The sequence below is a fragment of the Oncorhynchus mykiss genome, chromosome 7 (assembly GCF_013265735.2).
Source record: "Oncorhynchus mykiss isolate Arlee chromosome 7, USDA_OmykA_1.1, whole genome shotgun sequence".
NCBI classification, from domain to species: Eukaryota; Metazoa; Chordata; class Actinopteri; order Salmoniformes; family Salmonidae; genus Oncorhynchus; species Oncorhynchus mykiss.
In genome coordinates this window covers 8,843,649-8,864,091 of record NC_048571.1, presented here as the reverse complement: position 1 = coordinate 8,864,091, position 20,443 = coordinate 8,843,649, and the positions used below count along the sequence as shown (strand labels likewise).

The 20,443-nt window shown below is 49.4% G+C and overlaps 1 protein-coding gene across 1 annotated transcript in view; it reads left to right on the top strand.

Annotated features, from left to right (window-relative positions):
- The window catches only part of LOC118965236 (potassium voltage-gated channel subfamily H member 3-like), a 37,396-nt gene that overhangs the window by 11,814 nt on the left and 5,139 nt on the right, over nucleotides 1-20,443 (top strand). Inside the window, exons 6-11 of the mRNA XM_036982440.1 lie at nucleotides 3,150-3,307; nucleotides 5,186-5,393; nucleotides 9,711-10,106; nucleotides 15,225-15,424; nucleotides 15,802-16,051; nucleotides 16,983-17,197. Coding sequence (XP_036838335.1) covers nucleotides 3,150-3,307; nucleotides 5,186-5,393; nucleotides 9,711-10,106; nucleotides 15,225-15,424; nucleotides 15,802-16,051; nucleotides 16,983-17,197 — 1,427 coding nt within the window. The remainder of the gene's footprint in view (nucleotides 1-3,149; nucleotides 3,308-5,185; nucleotides 5,394-9,710; nucleotides 10,107-15,224; nucleotides 15,425-15,801; nucleotides 16,052-16,982; nucleotides 17,198-20,443) is intronic.

Genomic DNA, 20,443 nt, shown 5'->3' with positions numbered 1-20,443 from the left:
CCAGTATGTTACCCCACCCTCACCCTACCCCAGTATGTTACCCCCCCACCCCAGTATGTTACCCCACCCTCACCCTACCCCAGTATGTTACCCCCCCACCCCAGTATGTTACCCCACCCTCACCCTACCCCAGTATGTTACCCCCCCACCCCAGTATGTTACCCCACCCTCACCCTACCCCAGTATGTTACCCCCCCACCCCAGTATGTTACCCCACCCTCACCCTACCCCAGTATGTTACCACCCCACCCCAGTATGTTACCCCACCCTCACCCTACCCCAGTATGTTACCCCACCCTCACCCTACCTCAGTATGTTACCCCCCCACCCCAGTATGTTACCCCACCCTCACCCTACCTCAGTATGTTACCCCACCCTCACCCTACCCCAGTATGTTACCCCACCCTCACCCTACCCCAGTATGTTACCCCCCCACCCCAGTATGTTACCCCACCCTCACCCTACCCCAGTATGTTACCCCACCCTCACCCTACCCCAGTATGTTACCCCCCCACCCCAGTATGTTACCCCACCCTCACCCTACCCCAGTATGTTACCCCACCCTCACCCTACCCCAGTATGTTACCCCACCCTCACCCTACCCCAGTATGTTACCCCCCCACCCCAGTATGTTACCCCACCCTCACCCTACCCCAGTATGTTACCCCCCCACCCCAGTATGTTACCCCACCCTCACCCTACCCCAGTATGTTACCACCCCACCCCAGTATGTTACCCCACCCTCACCCTACCCCAGTATGTTACCCCCCCACCCCAGTATGTTACCCCACCCTCACCCTACCCCAGTATGTTACCCCACCCTCACCCTACCCCAGTATGTTACCCCACCCCCCCAGTATGTTACCCCACCCTCACCCTACCCCAGTATGTTACCCCCCCACCCCAGTATGTTACCCCACCCTCACCCTACCCCAGTATGTTACCCCCCCACCCCAGTATGTTACCCCACCCTCACCCTACCCCAGTATGTTACCACCCCACCCCAGTATGTTACCCCACCCTCACCCTACCCCAGTATGTTACCCCACCCTCACCCTACCCCAGTATGTTACCCCACCCTCACCCTACCCCAGTATGTTACCCCCCCACCCCAGTATGTTACCCCACCCTCACCCTACCCCAGTATGTTACCCCACCCTCACCCTACCCCAGTATGTTACCCCCCCACCCCAGTATGTTACCCCACCCTCACCCTACCCCAGTATGTTACCCCACCCTCACCCTACCCCAGTATGTTACCCCACCCTCACCCTACCCCAGTATGTTACCCCCCCACCCCAGTATGTTACCCCACCCTCACCCTACCCCAGTATGTTACCCCCCCACCCCAGTATGTTACCCCACCCTCACCCTACCCCAGTATGTTACCACCCCACCCCAGTATGTTACCCCACCCTCACCCTACCCCAGTATGTTACCCCACCCTCACCCTACCCCAGTATGTTACCCCCCACCCCAGTATGTTACCCCACCCTCACCCTACCCCAGTATGTTACCCCACCCCCCCAGTATGTTACCCCACCCTCACCCTTCCCAGTATTTTACCCCCCCAGTATGTTACCCCACCCTCACCCCTACCCCAGAATGTTACCCCACCCTCACCCTACCCCAGTATGTTACCCCACCCTCACCCAAACCCCAGAATGTTACCCCTCCCACACCCCAGAATGTTACCCCTCCCACACCCACACCCCAGAATGTTACCCCTCCCACCCCAGAATGTTACCCTACCCACACCCCAGAATGTTACCCCTCCCACAGCACAGAATGTTATCCCACCCACACCCCAGAATGTTACCCTACCCACACCCCAGAATGTTACCCCACCCACACCCCAGAATGTTACCCCTCCCACACCGCAGAATGTTACCCCTCCCACACCCCAGAATGTTACCCCTCCCACACCCCAGAATGTTACCCCTTCACACCCCATAATGTTACCCCTCCCACACCCCAGAATGTTACTCCTCCCACACCCCAGAATGTTACCCCTCCCACACCCCAGAATGTTACCCCTCCTGTAACGGAGCGATGATTAAGCTGAAGACTTCCGTTAGCTCCCAGAGATAATGCCTAGGATTTAACATTCAGATTACAACCGGGGTAACATTCTGGGCAGGCTAACACACTCTTGTGGCCCTGGAGACATGGGTTCAACCCCTCAGTCGCTCACACACCCATTGATTTAATAAACAATTGTATCATTCACTTCGCGATCATCATAACAGCCAATATTAATCCACATCCCATTAACATCCAAGGCACTTCCTCATCTAATTAACATCCAGCCAATCGTTTGAGGAGATCAATGAGCACTTCTGTATTTTATTAAACAGACTGATTACATTTCCACCTCTTGTTTCCAGACTGTTTACTGTGAGGGATTATGGTTATAATAACTAAGATCAATACCAAAAGCTTCCTCTGTTACCCAGCAGGCACAACCGGTTGCAATGTCACGTCATGGTTAAATTGTATACTGATTGTTAACGTTCTTTTTGATGTCCCATTTAGGGTTGCAAAATTCAGCAAACTTTCCCCAAATTCCCAGATCTTCCAGAAGTCTGGGTTGAAGGATTCCAGATTTCCTGCTTATTCCTTTCCGTGTCCAGGAATCTTCCAGCCGGGATTTATGGAAAGCTGTGAATTTTGGGAATTACCAGAAAAAAAACTGTAAATTATATTTTCACCAGTGGAGGCTGCTGAGGGGAGGACGGCTCATAATAATGTCTGGAACGGAGTCAATGGAATGGAATCAACCACATGGAAACCACGTCTTTGATTTGTTTGATTCCATTCCATTGGCTCCGTTCAGCCAAAATTCTACGTCTTTCCCAGACATATTGATGTTGACATGAAAATAAATGTCTTAACCTGGTTGTAATCTGACATCTCTACAACCGATTTATGACCAGGAACAACGTCATTATGACATCCCATGCCAAATGTTGCTTGCTGGGTTGAATGAGGATTGAATGATGTTTGAATGATCCCACCTAGGAGCGATCCTTTTTAACTGCTGTCTGTGTGTCCTCTGTTGTGTTTTTTATTGGTGTTCTACGTGTTGGCTGGTCCAATCAAATGTCCCCTTTGTCCTATTCTATCTCACCATGTGTTTTCTGTGACAGACATTGCACTGAACTTCCGCACCACCTATGTGAGTACGACGGGTCAGGTGGTTTATGAAGCCCGCTCTATCTTTGGACACTACGCCACCTCCTGGCTGTTTGTTGACCTGATCGCCGCCCTGCCCTTTGACCTGCTCTACGCCTTCAATATCAGCGTGGTGGGTGTGCGGCACGTTCCCGCGACGCAGGCATGCACAGACATATGAGAAGACACACACATACACACGCATACATACTTTACACACACACACACACACACACACACACACACACACACACACACACACACACACACACACACACACACACATACAGTACCAGTCAAAAGTTTGGACACACCTACTCATTCAAGGGTTTTTCTTTAGTTTGACTATTTTCTACATTGTAGAATAATAGTGAAGACATCAAAACTATGAAATAACACATATGGCATCATGTAGTAACCAAAAAAGTGTTAAACAAGTTAAAATATTTTTGAGATTATTCAAAGTAGCCACCCCTTTGCCTTGATGACAGCTTTGCACACTCTCGGCCTTCTCTCAACCAGCTTCATGAGGAATGCTTTTCCAACAGTCTTGAAGGGGTTCCCACATATGCTGAGCACTTGTTAGCGGCTTTTCCTTCACTCTGTGGTCCAACTCATCCCAAACCATCTCAATTGGGTTGAGGTCAGGTGATTGTGGGGGTCTGGTCATCTGATGCAGCACTCCATCACTCTCCTTCTGGTCAAATAGCCCTGACACAGCCTGGAGGTATGTTAGATCATTATCCTGTTGAAATTCAAATGATAGTCCCACTAAGCCCAAACCAGATGGGTTGGTGTATCGCTGCAGAATGCTGTGGTAGCCATGCTGGTCTAATGTCCATTGCTTGTGTTGTTTGGCCCAAGCAAGTCTCTTCTTCTTATTGTTGTACTTTAGTAGTGGTTTCTTTGCAGCAATTCGACCATGAAGGCCTGATTCACGCAGTCTCCTCTCAACAGTTGATGTTGAGATGTGGCTGTTACTTGAACTCTGTGAAGCATTTATTTGGGCTGCAATCTGAGGTGCTAATGAAACTTACCCTCTGCAGCAGAGGTAACTCTGGGTCTTCATTTCCTGTGGCGGTCCTCATGAGAGCCAGTTTCATCATATAGCTTGATGGTTTTTGCAACATCACTTGAAGAAACTTCTTGCCATTTTCCACATTGACTGACCTTCATGTCTTAAAGTAATGATGGACTGTCATTTCTTTTTGCTTATTTGAGCTGTTCTTGCCATAATATGGACTTGGTCTTTTACCAAATAGGGCCATCTTCTGTATACCACCTCTACCTTGTCACAACACAACTGATTTGCTTAAACTCATTAAGATTGAAAGACATTCCACAAATGTACTTTTAACAAGACACACCTGTTAATTGAAATGCATTCCAGGTGACTAGCTCATGAAGCTGGTTGAGAGAATGCCAACAGTGTGCAAAGCTGTCATCAAGGCAAAGGGTGGCTATTTGAATCTCAAATATATCTTGATTTGTTTAACCCTTTTTTGGTTACTACATGAGTCCATATGTGATATTTCATAGTTTTGATGTCTTCACTATTATTCTACAAAGAAGAGATTAGTAAAAATAAAGAAAAACACTTGAATGAGTAGGTGTGTCACTTTGTTCTTTGGCCAAAGGGCTTCATAGAGACATGGGGGTGCAGCCAGCCAGGGACTGGGGTGTGTCTGTCTGTGTGTGAGGATAGGTCATGTTTGTGTGAGACGTATTGAGTCGTCAGTCACACCGAGTCTCCCCAGGCTTTAATGGTGTCCAGTGGTGTATCAATATCAGCCTCCTGCTGTGTCATCGATCCCCGAACCAAGAACATTTCTCACAACAACACCTCAAAGGCATCACTCAACTGTCAAACTTTCCAACTTCCAAGAACACACACACACACCTATGCACACACACACACACACACACATCACACACACGCACTCTGTCAATACCAATGACCCTTGACCTCTGCTTTCATGTCCCCTCCCTCCCCTCCTCTTCCCCTGTGCAGTACTTTGGGGTCCACCTGCTGAAGACAGTGCGGTTACTGCGTCTCCTGAGGCTGCTCCAGAAGCTGGAGCGTTACTCTGAGTACAGCGCCGTGGTTCTCACCCTGCTCATGTCTACTTTCGCCCTGCTGGCCCACTGGATGGCCTGCGTCTGGTACTTCATCGGACGCAAGGAGATCGAGAGCAACAGCCTGAGCTCCTGGGATAATGGTGAGTAAACCTGGCAACAAAATAAACACACACTCACACACACACACACAGACACTTGGACGCACACACTAAATCCCTATTAAATGGTATTTTATTGAGTTATTAGTTCAATGATAATGAAGAGCTATTGGGACATTGGATAGTTAGCAACTTCCCACACATGTAAAGACACAGTGACTCCTTGATGGTAACTCCTCACATGTAAAGACACAGTGACTCCTTGATGGTAACTCCTCACATGTAAAGACACAGTGACTCCTTGATGGTAACTCCTCACATATAAAGACACAGTGACTCCTTGATGGTAACTCCACACATGTAAAGACACAGTGACTCCTTGATGGTAACTCCACACATGTAAAGACACAGTGACTCCTTGATGGTAACTCCACACATGTAAAGACACAGTGACTCCTTGATGGTAACTCCTCACATATAAAGACACAGTGACTCCTTGATGGTAACTCCACACATGTAAAGACACAGTGACTCCTTGATGGTAACTCCACACATGTAAAGACAGTGACTCCTTGATGGTAACTCCTCACATATAAAGACACAGTGACTCCTTGATGGTAACTCCAGCAGTGTTGAGCTGTTTGTCCAGCCCTGATTCCAGAATGACAATATCCAACCACAAGACTTTGGATAGACTTTTCTATTTTCTACAGTTACAGTGCCTTGCGAAAGTATTCGCCCCCCTTGAACTTTGCGACCTTTTGCCACATTTCAGGCTTCAAACATAAAGATATAAAACTGTATTTTTTTGTGAAGAATCAACAACAAGTGGGACACAATCATGAAGTGGAACGACATTTATTGGATATTTCAAACATTTTTAACAAATCAAAAACGGAAAAATTGGGCATTCAACATTATTCAGCCCCTTTACTTTCAGTGCAGCAAACTCTCTCCAGAAGTTCAGTGAGGATCTCTGAATGATCCAATGTTGACCTAAATGACTAATGATGGTAAATACAATCCACCTGTGTGTAATCAAGTCTCCGTATAAATGCACCTGCACTGTGATAGTCTCAGAGGTCCGTTAAAAGCGCAGAGAGCATCATGAAGAACAAGGAACACACCAGGCAGGTCCGAGATACTGTTGTGAAGAAGTTTAAAGCCGGATTTGGATACAAAAAGATTTCCCAAGCTTTAACATCCCAAGGAGCACTGTGCAAGCGATAATATTGAAATGGAAGGAGTATCAGACCACTGCAAATCTACCAAGACCTGGCCGTCCCTCTAAACTTTCAGCTCATACCAGGAGAAGACTGATCAGAGATGCAGCCAAGAGGCCCATGATCACTCTGGATGAACTGCAGAGATCTACAGCTGAGGTGGGAGACTCGGTCCATAGGACAACAATCAGTTGTATATTGCACAAATCTGGCCTTTATGGAAGAGTGGCAAGAAGAAAGCCATTTCTTAAAGATATCCATAAAAAGTGTTGTTTAAAGTTTGCCACAAGCCACCTGGGAGACACACCAAACATGTGGAAGAAGGTGCTCTGGTCAGATGAAACCAAAATTGAACTTTTTAGCAACAATGCAAAACGTTATGTTTGGCGTAAAAGCAACACAGCTCATCACAATGAACACACCATCCCCACTGTCAAACATGGTGGTGGCAGCATCATGGTTTGGGCCTGCTTTTCTTCAGCAGGGACAGGGAACATGGTTAAAATTGATGGGAAGATGGATGGAGTCAAATACAGGACCATTCTGGAAGAAAACCTGATGGAGTCTGCAAAAGACCTGAGACTGGGACGGAGATTCGTCTTCCAACAAGACAATGATCCAAAACATAAAGCAAAATCTACAATGGAATGGTTCAAAAATAAACATATCCAGGTGTTAGAATGGCCAAGTCAAAGTCCAGACCTGAATCCAATCGAGAATCTGTGGAAAGAACTGAAAACTGCTGTTCACAAATGCACTCCATCCAACCTCACTGAGCTCGAGCTGTTTTGCAAGGAGGAATGGGAAAAAATGTCAGTCTCTCGATGTGCAAAACTGATAGAGACATACCCCAAGCGACTTACAGCTGTAATCGCAGCAAAAGGTGGCGCTACAAAGTATTAACTTAAGGGGGCTGAATAATTTTGCACGCCCAATTTTTCAGTTTTTGATTTGTTAAAAAAGTTTGAAATATCCAATAAATGTCGTTCCACTTCATGATTGTGTCCCACTTGTTGTTGATTCTTCACAAAAAATACAGTTTTATATCTTTATGTTTAAAGCCTGAAATGTGGCAAAAGGTCGCAAAGTTCAAGGGGGCCGAATACTTTCGCAAGGCACTATATATTAGCATCACGTAGCCAGCAACATGACCTTGTAACAAACAATGATCAGTTTGTGCTCTTCCATAGTTGGCTGGTCCTCTGTCTCTCAGTTAGCTGGTCCTCTGTCTGTCAGTTAGCTGGTTCTCTGTGTGTCAGTTGTCTCTCAGTTAGCTGGTTCTCTGTGTGTCAGTTAGCTGGTCCTCTGTGTGTCAGTTAGCTGGTCCTCTGTCTGTCAGTTAGCTGGTTCTCTGTCTGTCAGTTAGCTGGTCCTCTGTCTGTCAGTTAGCTGGTCCTCTGTCTGTCAGTTAGCTGGTCCCCTGCCTGTCAGTTATTAGTCAACCTCTGTATTCTCTGTGTGTGTGTGTGTCTGCAATACTCTCCTCAATCACACCGAGGCTACATGTACCTTAATATCACCTCAGACTCTCAGACACCAGGATTTCAGACATGGGTTCAAATAGTATTTGAAATCGTTCATTTACTTTGAGCATTTGCTTTAGCCTGGCTGGAGTGTCGGATGAATGGAGTTTGCACTTTTGTGACTATTCTATTGGTTCTGTTGCACCTGGCAAGCTCAATCAAGCACAGCCAAAGTATTTGAAAGGATTTCAAATAGTATTTGAAACCAAGGAACAGTGCACACTAGTCAAAGGGCTAGAGAATTGGGATGCAGACAGGGTGTCTGAGGGGTTTATTGGAAGGTAGATTACATGAGAGAGAAGATGAAGGGCTGGGAGAGACAGCAGACCATGTTCTCTCTCTCTCTCTCTGTCTCTCTCTCTCTCTGTCTCTCTGTCTCTCTCTCTCTCTCTCTCCCTCTCTCTGTCTCTCTCTCTCTCTCTCTCTCTCTCTCTCTCTCTGTCTCTGTCTACTCTGTCTCTACATGATAATCACAGCTATGTGAGATTCAGGTGTCATACAGAACATACTTCAACACCATGGACAGAGTCTGCATTCAGAACGTACTGCAGTACCATGGACAGGGTCTGCATACAGAACGTACTTCAGCACCATGGACAGGGTCTGCATACAGAACATATTCAACACCATGGACAGGGTCTGCATACAGAACATACTGCAGCACCATGGACAGGGTCTGCATACAGAACATATTCAACACCATGGACAGGGTCTGCATACAGAACATACTGCAGCACCATGGACAGGGTCTGCATACAGAACATATTCAACACCATGGACAGGGTCTGCATACAGAACATACTGCAGCACCATGGACAGGGTCTGCATACAGAACATATTCAACACCATGGACAGGGTCTGCATACAGAACATACTGCAGCACCATGGACAGGGTCTGCATACAGAACATACTTCAGCACCATGGACAGGGTCTGCATACAGAACATATTCAACACCATGGACAGGGTCTGCATACAGAACATACTTCAGCACCATGGACAGGGTCTGCATACAGAACATACTGCAGCACCATGGACAGGGTCTGCATACAGAACATACTTCAGCACCATGGACAGGGTCTGCATACAGAACATACTTCAGCACCATGGACAGGGTCTGCATACAGAACATACTGCAGCACCATGTACAACTCCAGGGACTAGAGAGACAGTGCTGTCTGGCTCTGCATGTACAGGATAAATTAACACTGAATAAGAAGTCAGTATCAACTGACCACTGCACTCAAGGCACGGATGCGCACACACACACACACACACACACACACACACACACACACACACACACACACACACACACACACACAGACACACACACATACAAACACACACACACACACACACACACACACACACACACACATACTCACACACACACACACACACACACACACACACACACACACACACACACACACATACTCTCACACACACACACACAAATAATCACTGTGTCCTTTGGGTCCGTGGTGTCTGGTTTACATGTTAATGCAGCAATCTACTTAAAGGTCTTTAAGTAACTGCAGGAGAATTTGCATTACTCTGACATTTCTACTAAGTGATATAAATATTAACACTGTTCTCTAATCTCCCCAGGCTGGCTTCATGAACTGGCAAAACGTCTCGACACGCCTTACTTCCTGTCACCTTTAACCTCGTTCCTCGGAGTCACTGATTCGCTGCACACTTCTAGAACGAATGGGTTGGCAGCCAATTACAATCACTGGAACACATCAGGGTCAGAGCCGATTGGACAGGATTTCTCCTCGTCCTTCAGCTCCGGCCAATGGAACGTCAGCGAGGCGGGGCGGAGCCAGGTGAATGGCTCAGGGGTCTCGGGGGCGGCGCTAGGAGGCGGGCCGTCAGTGAGGAGCTCCTACGTGACGTCTCTGTACTTCGCTCTGAGCAGTCTGACCAGCGTGGGCTTCGGAAACGTCTCAGCCAACACCGACTCAGAGAAGATCTTCTCCATCTGCACCATGCTCATAGGAGGTGAGACACGCTGACTCATTGTTAGGAGGTGAGACACGCTGACTCACTGTTAGGAGGTGAGACACGCTGACTCACTGTTAAGAGGTGAGACACGCTGACTCAGTGTTAGGAGGTGAGCCACGCTGACTCAGTATTAGGAGGTGAGACACACTGACTCATTGTTAGAAGGTGAGACACACTGACTCACAGTTAGGAGGTGAGACACGCTGACTCGGTGTTAGGAGGTGAGACACGCTGACTCACTGTTAGGAGGTGAGACACGCTGACTCAGTGTTAGGAGGTCAGACACACTGACTCAGTATTAGGTCAGACACACTGACTCAGTGTTAGGAGGTCAGACACACTGACTCAGTGTTAGGAGGTGAGACACACTGACTCAGTGTTAGGAGGTGAGACACACTGACTCAGTGTTAGGAGGTCAGACACACTGACTCAGTATTAGGTCAGACACACTGACTCAGTGTTAGGAGGTGAGACACACTGACTCCGTGTTAGGAGGTGAGACACACTGACTCAGTGTTAGGAGGTCAGACACTTACTCAGTGTTAGGAGGTCAGACACACTGACTCATTGTTAGGTCAGACACACTGACTCAGTGTTAGGAGGTCAGACACACTGACTCAGTGTTAGGAGGTGAGACACACTGACTCAGTGTTAGGAGGTGAGACACACTGACTCAGTGTTAGGAGGTCAGACACTTACTCAGTGTTAGGAGGTCAGACACACTGACTCAGTGTTAGGTCAGACACACTGACTCAGTGTTAGGAGGTCAGACACACTGACTCAGTGTTAGGAGGTCAGACACACTGACTCAGTGTTAGGAGGTCAGACACACTGACTCACTGTTAGGAGGTGAGACACTTACTCAGTGTTAGGAGGTCAGACACACTGACTCAGTGTTAGGAGGTGAGACATGCTGTCTCAGTGTTAGGAGGTGAGACACACTGACTCAGTGTTAGGAGGTGAGACACACTGACTCACAGTTAGGAGGTCAGACACTGACTCAGTGTTAGGAGGTGGGACACACTGACTCACTGTTAGGAGGTCAGACACACTGACTCACTGTTAGGTCAGACACACTGACTCAGTGTTAGGAGGTCAGACACACTGACTCAGTGTTAGGAGATGAGACACACTGACTCAGTGTCAGGTGAGACACGCTGACTCTGTGTTAGGAGGTGAGACACGCTGACTCACTGTTAGGAGGTGAGGCACGCTGACTCAGTGTTAAGACGTCAGATTCACTGACTCAGTGTTAAGAGGTCAGACACACTGACTCAGTGTTAGGAGGTGAGACACTTACTCAGTGTTAGGAGGTCAGACACACTGACTCAGTGTTAGGAGGTGAGACATGCTGACTCAGTGTTAGGAGGTGAGACACACTGACTCAGTGTTAGGAGGTGAGACACACTGACTCACAGTTAGGAGGTCAGACACTGACTCAGTGTTAGGAGGTCAGACACTGACTCAGTGTTAGGAGGTGGGACACACTGACTCACTGTTAGGAGGTCAGACACACTGACTCACTGTTAGGTCAGACACACTGACTCAGTGTTAGGAGGTCAGACACACTGACTCAGTGTTAGGAGATGAGACACACTGACTCAGTGTCAGGTGAGACACACTGACTCTGTGTTAGGAGGTGAGACACGCTGACTCACTGTTAGGAGGTGAGGCACACTGACTCAGTGTTAAGACGTCAGACTCACTGACTCAGTGTTAAGAGGTCAGACACACTGACTCAGTGTTAGGTCAGACACACTGACTCAGTGTTAGGAGGTCAGACACACTGACTCAGTGTTAGGAGGTCAGACACACTGACTCAGTGTTAGGAGGTCAGACACACTGACTCACTGTTAGGAGGTGAGACACTTACTCAGTGTTAGGAGGTCAGACACACTGACTCAGTGTTAGGAGGTGAGACACACTGACTCACAGTTAGGAGGTCAGACACTGACTCAGTGTTAGGAGGTCAGACACTGACTCAGTGTTAGGAGGTGGGACACACTGACTCACTGTTAGGAGGTCAGACACACTGACTCACTGTTAGGTCAGACACACTGACTCAGTGTTAGGAGGTCAGACACACTGACTCAGTGTTAGGAGATGAGACACACTGACTCACTGTTAGGAGGTGAGGCACACTGACTCAGTGTTAAGACGTCAGACTCACTGACTCAGTGTTAAGAGGTCAGACACACTGACTCAGTGTTAGGAGGTCAGACACACTGACTCACAGTTAGGAGGTCAGACACTGACTCAGTGTTAGGAGGTCAGACACTGACTCAGTGTTAGGAGGTGGGACACACTGACTCACTGTTAGGAGGTCAGACACACTGACTCACTGTTAGGTCAGACACACTGACTCAGTGTCAGGTGAGACACGCTGACTCTGTGTTAGGAGGTGAGACACGCTGACTCACTGTTAGGAGGTGAGGCACACTGACTCAGTGTTAAGACGTCAGACTCACTGACTCAGTGTTAAGAGGTCAGACACACTGACTCAGTGTTAGGAGGTCAGACACACTGACTCAGTGTTAGGAGGTCAGACACACTGACTCAGTGTTAGGAGATCAGACACACTGACTCAGTGTTAGGAGGTGGGACACACTGACTCACTGTTAGGAGGTCAGACACACTGACTCAGTGTTAGGAGGTGAGACACTGACTCACTGTTAGGAGGTCAGACACTGACTCAGTGTTAGGAGGTGAGACACTGACTCACTGTTAGGAGGTCAGACACACTGACTCAGTGTTAGGAGGTGAGACACACTGACTCACTGTTAGGAGGTCAGACACACTGAATCTCTGTTAGGAGGTGAGACACTGACTCACTGTTAGGAGGTGAGACACTGACTCACTGTTAGGAGGTCAGACACACTGACTCAGTGTTAGGAGGTCAGACACACTGACTCAGTGTTAGGAGGTCAGACACACTGACTCGGTGTTAGGAGGTCAGACACTGACTCAGTGTTAGGAGGTGGGACACACTGACTCAGTGTCAGGTGAGACACGCTGACTCTGTGTTAGGATGTGAGACACACTGACTCACTGTTAGGAGGTGAGGCACGCTGACTCAGTGTTAAGAGGTCAGACTCACTGACTCAGTGTTAAGAGGTCAGACTCACTGACTCAGTGTTAGGAGGTCAGACACACTGACTCAGTGTTAGGAGGTCAGACACACTGACTCACTGTTAGGAGGTCAGACACACTGACTCAGTGTTAGGAGGTGAGACACTGACTCACTGTTAGGAGGTCAGACACACTGACTCAGTGTTAGGAGGTGAGACACACTGACTCACTGTTAGGAGGTCAGACACACTGACTCACTGTTAGGAGGTCAGACACACTGGCTCAGTGTTAGGAGGTCAGACACACTGACTCAGTGTTAGGAGGTCAGACACACTGACTCAGTGTTAGGAGGTGAGACACTGACTCACTGTTAGGAGGTGAGACACACTGACTCAGTGTTAGGAGGTCAGACACACTGATGTTGATGTGATGTTGATGTGATGTTGACTTCAGGTCTGTAGCTAGTAGGAGGCCAGTGGTCCACACACAGACGACAGATTGGAAGAGGTCTGACAGCAAAATAAATATGTTGAGAGTTAGAAGCCTCTCGTGCTCGGCTTGCTCTTTGATTAACTGAGGATTGCCTCCCAAAACAGTCTAGTGTCAGGGACACACCGTGACATGTCGCTATGGCAACGGAGGCAGCTGGGCAGAGCAGGATGCCAGTTAGGAAGCACTTTGATGCCAAGATTGTGCCAGTCTGAGCCCTGGAAAGGGTTGCAACTCAGACCACATCCTTAGAGATTACTGTAGAAAACAAGAATGGATGGATGGAGGGGAATGGATGGATGGAGGGAGGGAGGGAGGGAGGGATGGATGGAGGGAGGGAGGGAGGGAGGGAGGGAGGGGAATGGATGGATGGAGGGAGGGAGGGAGGGAGGGAGGGAGGGAGGGAGGGTGAGATGGATGGATGGATGGAGGGAGGGAGGGGGGGGAGGGAGGGAGGGAGGGAGGGTGGGATGAAGGAAGGAGGGAGGGAGGGAGGGATGAATCGAGGGAGGGAGGGAGGGAGGGAGGGTGGGATGGACGGCGGGAGGAAGGGAGGGAGGATGGATGGAGGGTGGGATGAAGGAGGGAGGGTGGATGGATGGAGGGAGGGTAGGATAAAGGAGGGAGGGAGGGAGGGTGGGTGGGATGAAGGAGGGATGGAGGGTGGGATTGAGGAATGGATAGAGGGAGGGCAGGAGGGTGGATGGCTGTATGAATGAATCCACTAACTGTTCACCAATATCAATTGTCCAGTAATTGATCAACAACAATTCCATCAAATTAGCACTGTGCTGAACCAGTGAAGACAATCAACCACTCTTCCACCTCTCCCTCTCCCTCTCCACCCCTCTCCCTCTCTCTCTCCCTCTCAACCCCTCTCCCTCTCCAACCCCTCCACCCCTCTCCCTCTCCAACCCTCTCCCTCTCCAACCCTCCACCCCTCTCCCTCTCCCTTTCAACCCCTCCACCCCTATACCTCTCCAACCCTCTACCCCTCTCCCTCTCCAACCCTCCACCCCTCTCCCTCTCCCTTTCAACCCCTCCACCCCTATACCTCTCCCTCTCCAACCCTCCACCCCTCTCCCTCTCCCTTTCAACCCCTCCACCCCTATACCTCTCCCTCTCAAACCCTCTACCCCTCTCCCTCTCAACCCCTCCACCCCTCTCCCTCTCAACCCCTCCACCCCTCTCCCTCTCCACCCCTCCACCTCTCCTTCTCCACCTCTCCTTCTCCACCCTTCCACCTCTCCCCCTCCTTCTCCACCCCTCCCTCTCCACCCCTCCACCTCTCCACCCCTCCCTCCACCTCTCCACCCCTCCCTCTCCTGCTCCTTCTCCACCCCTCCTTCTCCACCCCTCCCTCTCCACCCCTCCACCCCTCCCTCTCCACCCCTCCCTCTCCACCCCTCCACCTCTCCTTCTCCACCCCTCCACCTCTCCTTCTCCACCCCTCCACCCCTCCCTCTCCCGCTCCTTCTACACCTCTCCCCCTCGCTCTCTCCCCCTCCCTCTTCACCCCTCGCTCTCTCCTTCTCCACCCTTCCACCTCTCCCCCAGCCCTGATGCATGCTGTGGTATTCGGTAACGTGACAGCCATCATCCAGAGGATGTACTCTCGGCGCTCCCTCTACCACACACGTACCAAGGACCTGAAGGACTTTATCCGTGTCCACGGGCTGCCCAAGGCCCTGGAGCAACGCATGATGGAGTGCTTCCAGACCACCTGGTCCGTCAACAACGGCATCGACGTCAGCGAGGTGAGCTACCAGGTTTTATGATCTGACCTCAGGCTGTGAACAGGTCAAAGGTTACAATCTGTCTCTGTCATTTTAGGTTACGGCCATACAGAGTTTGTATCCAAAATAGATTTCCGATAGGCCGTTCTGGCTCACACAATGCTAACTTACTTATTAAAGTAGATGTAGCCAATGGTTACTCTATGAGGTTAATACATTGAATGAGGAAGTGAAAAAGTTTACATTTGTTAAACTTTGATGGATAGAATAGTAGACAGATGTGGAATGTGTTCTTTATTCATCTCTCCTTTCCTCTCCTCTTCTTTCCTCTCCTCTCCTCTCCTCTCCTCTCCTCTCCTCTCCTCTCCTCTCCTCTCCTCTCCTCTCCTCTACCGTAGCTGTTGAAAGACTTCCCAGATGAGTTGAGGGCAGACATCGCCATGCAGCTGAACAAGGATCTCCTGCAGCTGTCTCTGTTTGAGTCGGCCAGTAGGGGGTGTCTGCGCTCCCTGTCCCTCATCATCAAGACATCGTTCTGCGCCCCGGGGGAGTATCTCATCCGCCAGGGAGACGCCCTGCAGGCCATCTACTTTGTCTGCTCTGGGTCCATGGAGGTGCTGAAGGACAACACAGTGCTGGCTATACTGGGTAGGGGACTGGCAGTGTGTGTGTGTGTGTGTGTGGGGGGGGGGGGGTGCGCGTCTGTGTATGTCTACTTTGACATGGTGTTGGAGGTGGTCATGGTGTTGGAGGTGGTCATGGTGTTGGAGGTGGTCATGGTGTTGGAGGTGGTCATGGTGTTGGAGGTGGTCATGGTGTTGGAGGTGGTCATGGTGTTGGAGGTGGTCATGGTGTTGGAGGTGGTCATGGTGTTGGAGGTGGTCATGGTGTTGGAGGTGGTCATGGTGTTGGAGGTGGTCATGGTGTTGGAGGTGGTCATGGTGTTGGAGGTGGTCATGGTGTTGGAGGTGGTCATGGTGTTGGAGGTGGTCATGGTGTTGGAGGTGGTCATGGTGTTGGAGGTGGTGGTAGGACTATAAACCTTCTAAAACATCTGTGCAGCCTTCACTGCCAGTCCTTACCATTTAGCTATCAGTGTGTGTGTGTGTGTGTGTGTGTAGACTTCACTGTCTTCACAGGAACATGTCTCTCTGTGATTCATTATGAAGCAGGCCTGTATTATAGATGATGTGTTGGTTATTAATATGGAGGGTTCAGGACAGGAACGTGTTTACCTTGGGGAGGCCAGTACACAACACATGATTGGTTGAGACAAGTACACACGTTACATAAGGAGCTAAAATTAGCATGTATCTGTGTGGGGTGGGTGTCTTTATGTCTGTGTGTTGCATCACTTCATGGTGACCTGATCGGCTCTGACTCCCTGTGTGTGTTTCCTATGTATCCCCAGGTTGTGGAGACCTGATTGGCTCTGACTTCCTGTGTGTGTTTCCTATGTATCCCCAGGTTGTGGGGACCTGATTGGCTCTGACTCCCTGTGTGTGTTTCCTATGTATCCCCAGGTTGTGGGGACCTGATTGGCTCTGACTCCCTGTGTGTGTTTCCTATGTATCCCCAGGTCGTGGGGACCTGATCGGCTCTGACTTCCTGACCAAGGAGCAGGTGATCAAGACCAATGCCAATGTGAAGGCCCTGACCTACTGTGACCTGCAGTACATCAGTCTGAAGGGGCTCAGAGAGGTGCTCTGGCTCTACCCAGAGTACGCCCAGAAGTTCATCACTGAGATACAACATGATCTGACTTACAATCTGAGAGAGGGGCATACGGCTGAGGTGATTAGTAGACACACAGAACAGTACGCATTCACTGGGACTGAGTAGATCAGTAGTGAAGGATGTAGAGGGGAGATCTCCTGATGACTTCAGAGCTGCAGTAGATCAGTAGTGAAGGATGTAGGGGGAGATCTCCTGATGACTTCAGGGCTGTAGTAGATCAGTAGTGAAGGATGTAGAGGGGAGATCTCCTGATGACTTCAGAGCTGCAGTAGATCAGTAGTGAAGGATGTAGGGGGGAGATCTCCTGATGACTTCAGGGCTGCAGTAGATCAGTAGTGAAGGATGTAGGGGGGAGATCTCCTGATGACTTCAGGGCTGTACTAGGGCTGTAGTAGATCAGTAGTGAAGGATGTAGAGGGGAGATCTCCTGATCACGTCAGGGCTGCAGTAGATCAGTAGTGAAGGATGTAGAGGGGAGATCTCCTGATGACTTCAGGGCTGTAGTGAAGGATGTAGAAGGGAGATCTCCTGATGACGTCAGAGCTGCAGTAGATCAGTAGTGAAGGATGTAGAGGGGAGATCTCCTGATAACTTCAGGGCTGTAGTAGATCAGTAGTGAAGGGTGTAGAGGGGAGATCTCCTGATAACTTCAGGGCTGTAGTAGATCAGTAGTGAAGGGTGTAGAGGGGAGATCTCCTGATAACTTCAGGGCTGTAGTAGATCAGTAGTGAAGGATGTAGAGGGGAGATCTCCTGATAACTTCAGGGCTGTAGTAGATCAGTAGTGAAGGATGTAGAGGGGAGATCTCCTGATGACGTCAGGTTTGTAGTAGATCAGTAGTGAAGGGTGTAGAGGGGAGATCTCCTGATGACGTCAGGGCTGTAGTAGATCAGTAGTGAAGGGTGTAGAGGGGAGATCTCCTGATGACTTCAGAGCTGCAGTAGATCGGTAGTGAAGGGTGTAGAGGGGAGATCTCCTGATGGCTGTAGTAGATCAGTAGTGAAGGATGTAGAAGGGAGATCTCCTGATAACTTCAGGGCTGTAGTAGATCAGTAGTGAAGGATGTAGAGGGGAGATCTCCTCATAACTTCAGAGCTGCAGTAGATCAGAAGTGAAGGATGTAGAGGGGAGATCTCCTGATGACGTCAGGGCTGTAGTAGATCAGTAGTGAAGGGTGTAGAGGGGAGATCTCCTGATGACTTCAGAGCTACAGTAGATCAGTAGTGAAGGGTGTAGAGGGGAGATCTCCTGATGGCTGTAGTAGATCAGTAGTGAAGGATGTAGAGGGGATATCTCCTGATGACGTCAGGGCTGTAGTAGATCAGTAGTGAAGGGTGTAGAGGGGAGATCTCCTGATGACGTCAGGGCTGCAGTAGATCAGTAGTGAAGGATGTAGAGGGGAGATCTCCAGATGACTTCAGAGCTGCCGTAGATCAGTAGTGAAGGATGTAGAGGGGAGATCTCCTGATGACGTCAGGTTTGTAGTAGATCAGTAGTGAAGGGTGTAGAGGGGAGATCTCCTGATGACGTCAGGGCTGTAGTAGATCAGTAGTGAAGGGTGTAGAGGGGAGATCTCCTGATGACTTCAGAGCTGCAGTAGATCGGTAGTGAAGGGTGTAGAGGGGAGATCTCCTGATGGCTGTAGTAGATCAGTAGTGAAGGATGTAGAAGGGAGATCTCCTGATAACTTCAGGGCTGTAGTAGATCAGTAGTGAAGGATGTAGAGGGGAGATCTCCTCATAACTTCAGAGCTGCAGTAGATCAGAAGTGAAGGATGTAGAGGGGAGATCTCCTGATGACGTCAGGGCTGTAGTAGATCAGTAGTGAAGGGTGTAGAGGGGAGATCTCCTGATGACTTCAGAGCTGCAGTAGATCAGTAGTGAAGGGTGTAGAGGGGAGATCTCCTGATGGCTGTAGTAGATCAGTAGTGAAGGATGTAGAGGGGATATCTCCTGATGACGTCAGGGCTGTAGTAGATCAGTAGTGAAGGGTGTAGAGGGGAGATCTCCTGATGACGTCAGGGCTGCAGTAGATCAGTAGTGAAGGATGTAGAGGGGAGATCTCCTGATGACGTCAGGGCTGCAGTAGATCAGTAGTGAAGGATGTAGAGGGGAGATCTCCAGATGACTTCAGAGCTGCCGTAGATCAGTAGTGAAGGATGTAGAGGGGAGATCTCCTGATGACGTCAGGTTTGTAGTAGATCAGTAGTGAAGGATGTAGAGGGGAGATCTCCTGATGACATCAGGGCTGCAGTAGATCAGTAGTGAAGGATGTAGAGGGGAGATCTCCTGATAACTTCAGGGCTGTAGTAGATCAGTAGTGAAGGGTGTAGAGGGGAGATCTCCTGATGAAGTCAGGTTTGAAGTAGATCAGTAGTGAAGGGTGTAGAGGGGAGATCTCCTGATGACGTCAGAGCTGGAGCCCAGCTGGAATTCTCTGGATCTGTATCACACACACACACACACACACACACACACACACACACACACACACACACACACATGCAAAGACACACACACATGCAAAGACACATACACACCCGCACACACATGCAAAGACACACACACATGCAAACACACAGACACCTGAGGGTCACACACTGTGTTCTTTTTGTGTTGCAGTCTGAGAGTACGCTTTCCCTTTCTGTTGCATGCTGCACATGAATGGTGGCACGTGCACACACACACACACACACACACACACACACACTCTCTGAGTCAGAGAACAGTCAGAACAGAACATTCCCTCCTCAGTGCTGTTCTCCCCAGGCATCCCACTGCTAAATATAGACCCTCTGATCTAAATATAGGTCTCTGCTATGGGGACGTTGGGCTGGTATAGAGGCAAGAGGGGGAGAGGAGAGACCCTCTGATCTAAATATAGGTCTCTGTTATGGGGACGTTGGGCTGGTATAGAGGCAAGAGGAGGAGAGGAGAGACCCTCAGATCTAAATATAGGTCTCTGCTATGGGGACGTTGGGCTGGTATAGAGGCAAGAGGGGGAGAGGAGAGACCCTCTGATCTAAATATAGGTCTCTAAGAGGGACACGTTACACTGGTATAGAGGCAAGAGGAGGAGAGGAGAGACCCTCTGATCTAAACATAGGTCTCCGCTATGGGGACATTGGGCTGGTATAGAGGCAAGAGGGGGAGAGGAGAGACCCTCTGATCTAAACATAGGTCTCCGCTATGGGGACGTTGGGCTGGTATAGAGGCAAGAGGAGGAGAGGAGAGACCCTCAGATCTAAATATAGGCCTCTGCTATGGGGACGTTGGGCTGGTATAGAGGCAAGAGGGGGAGAGG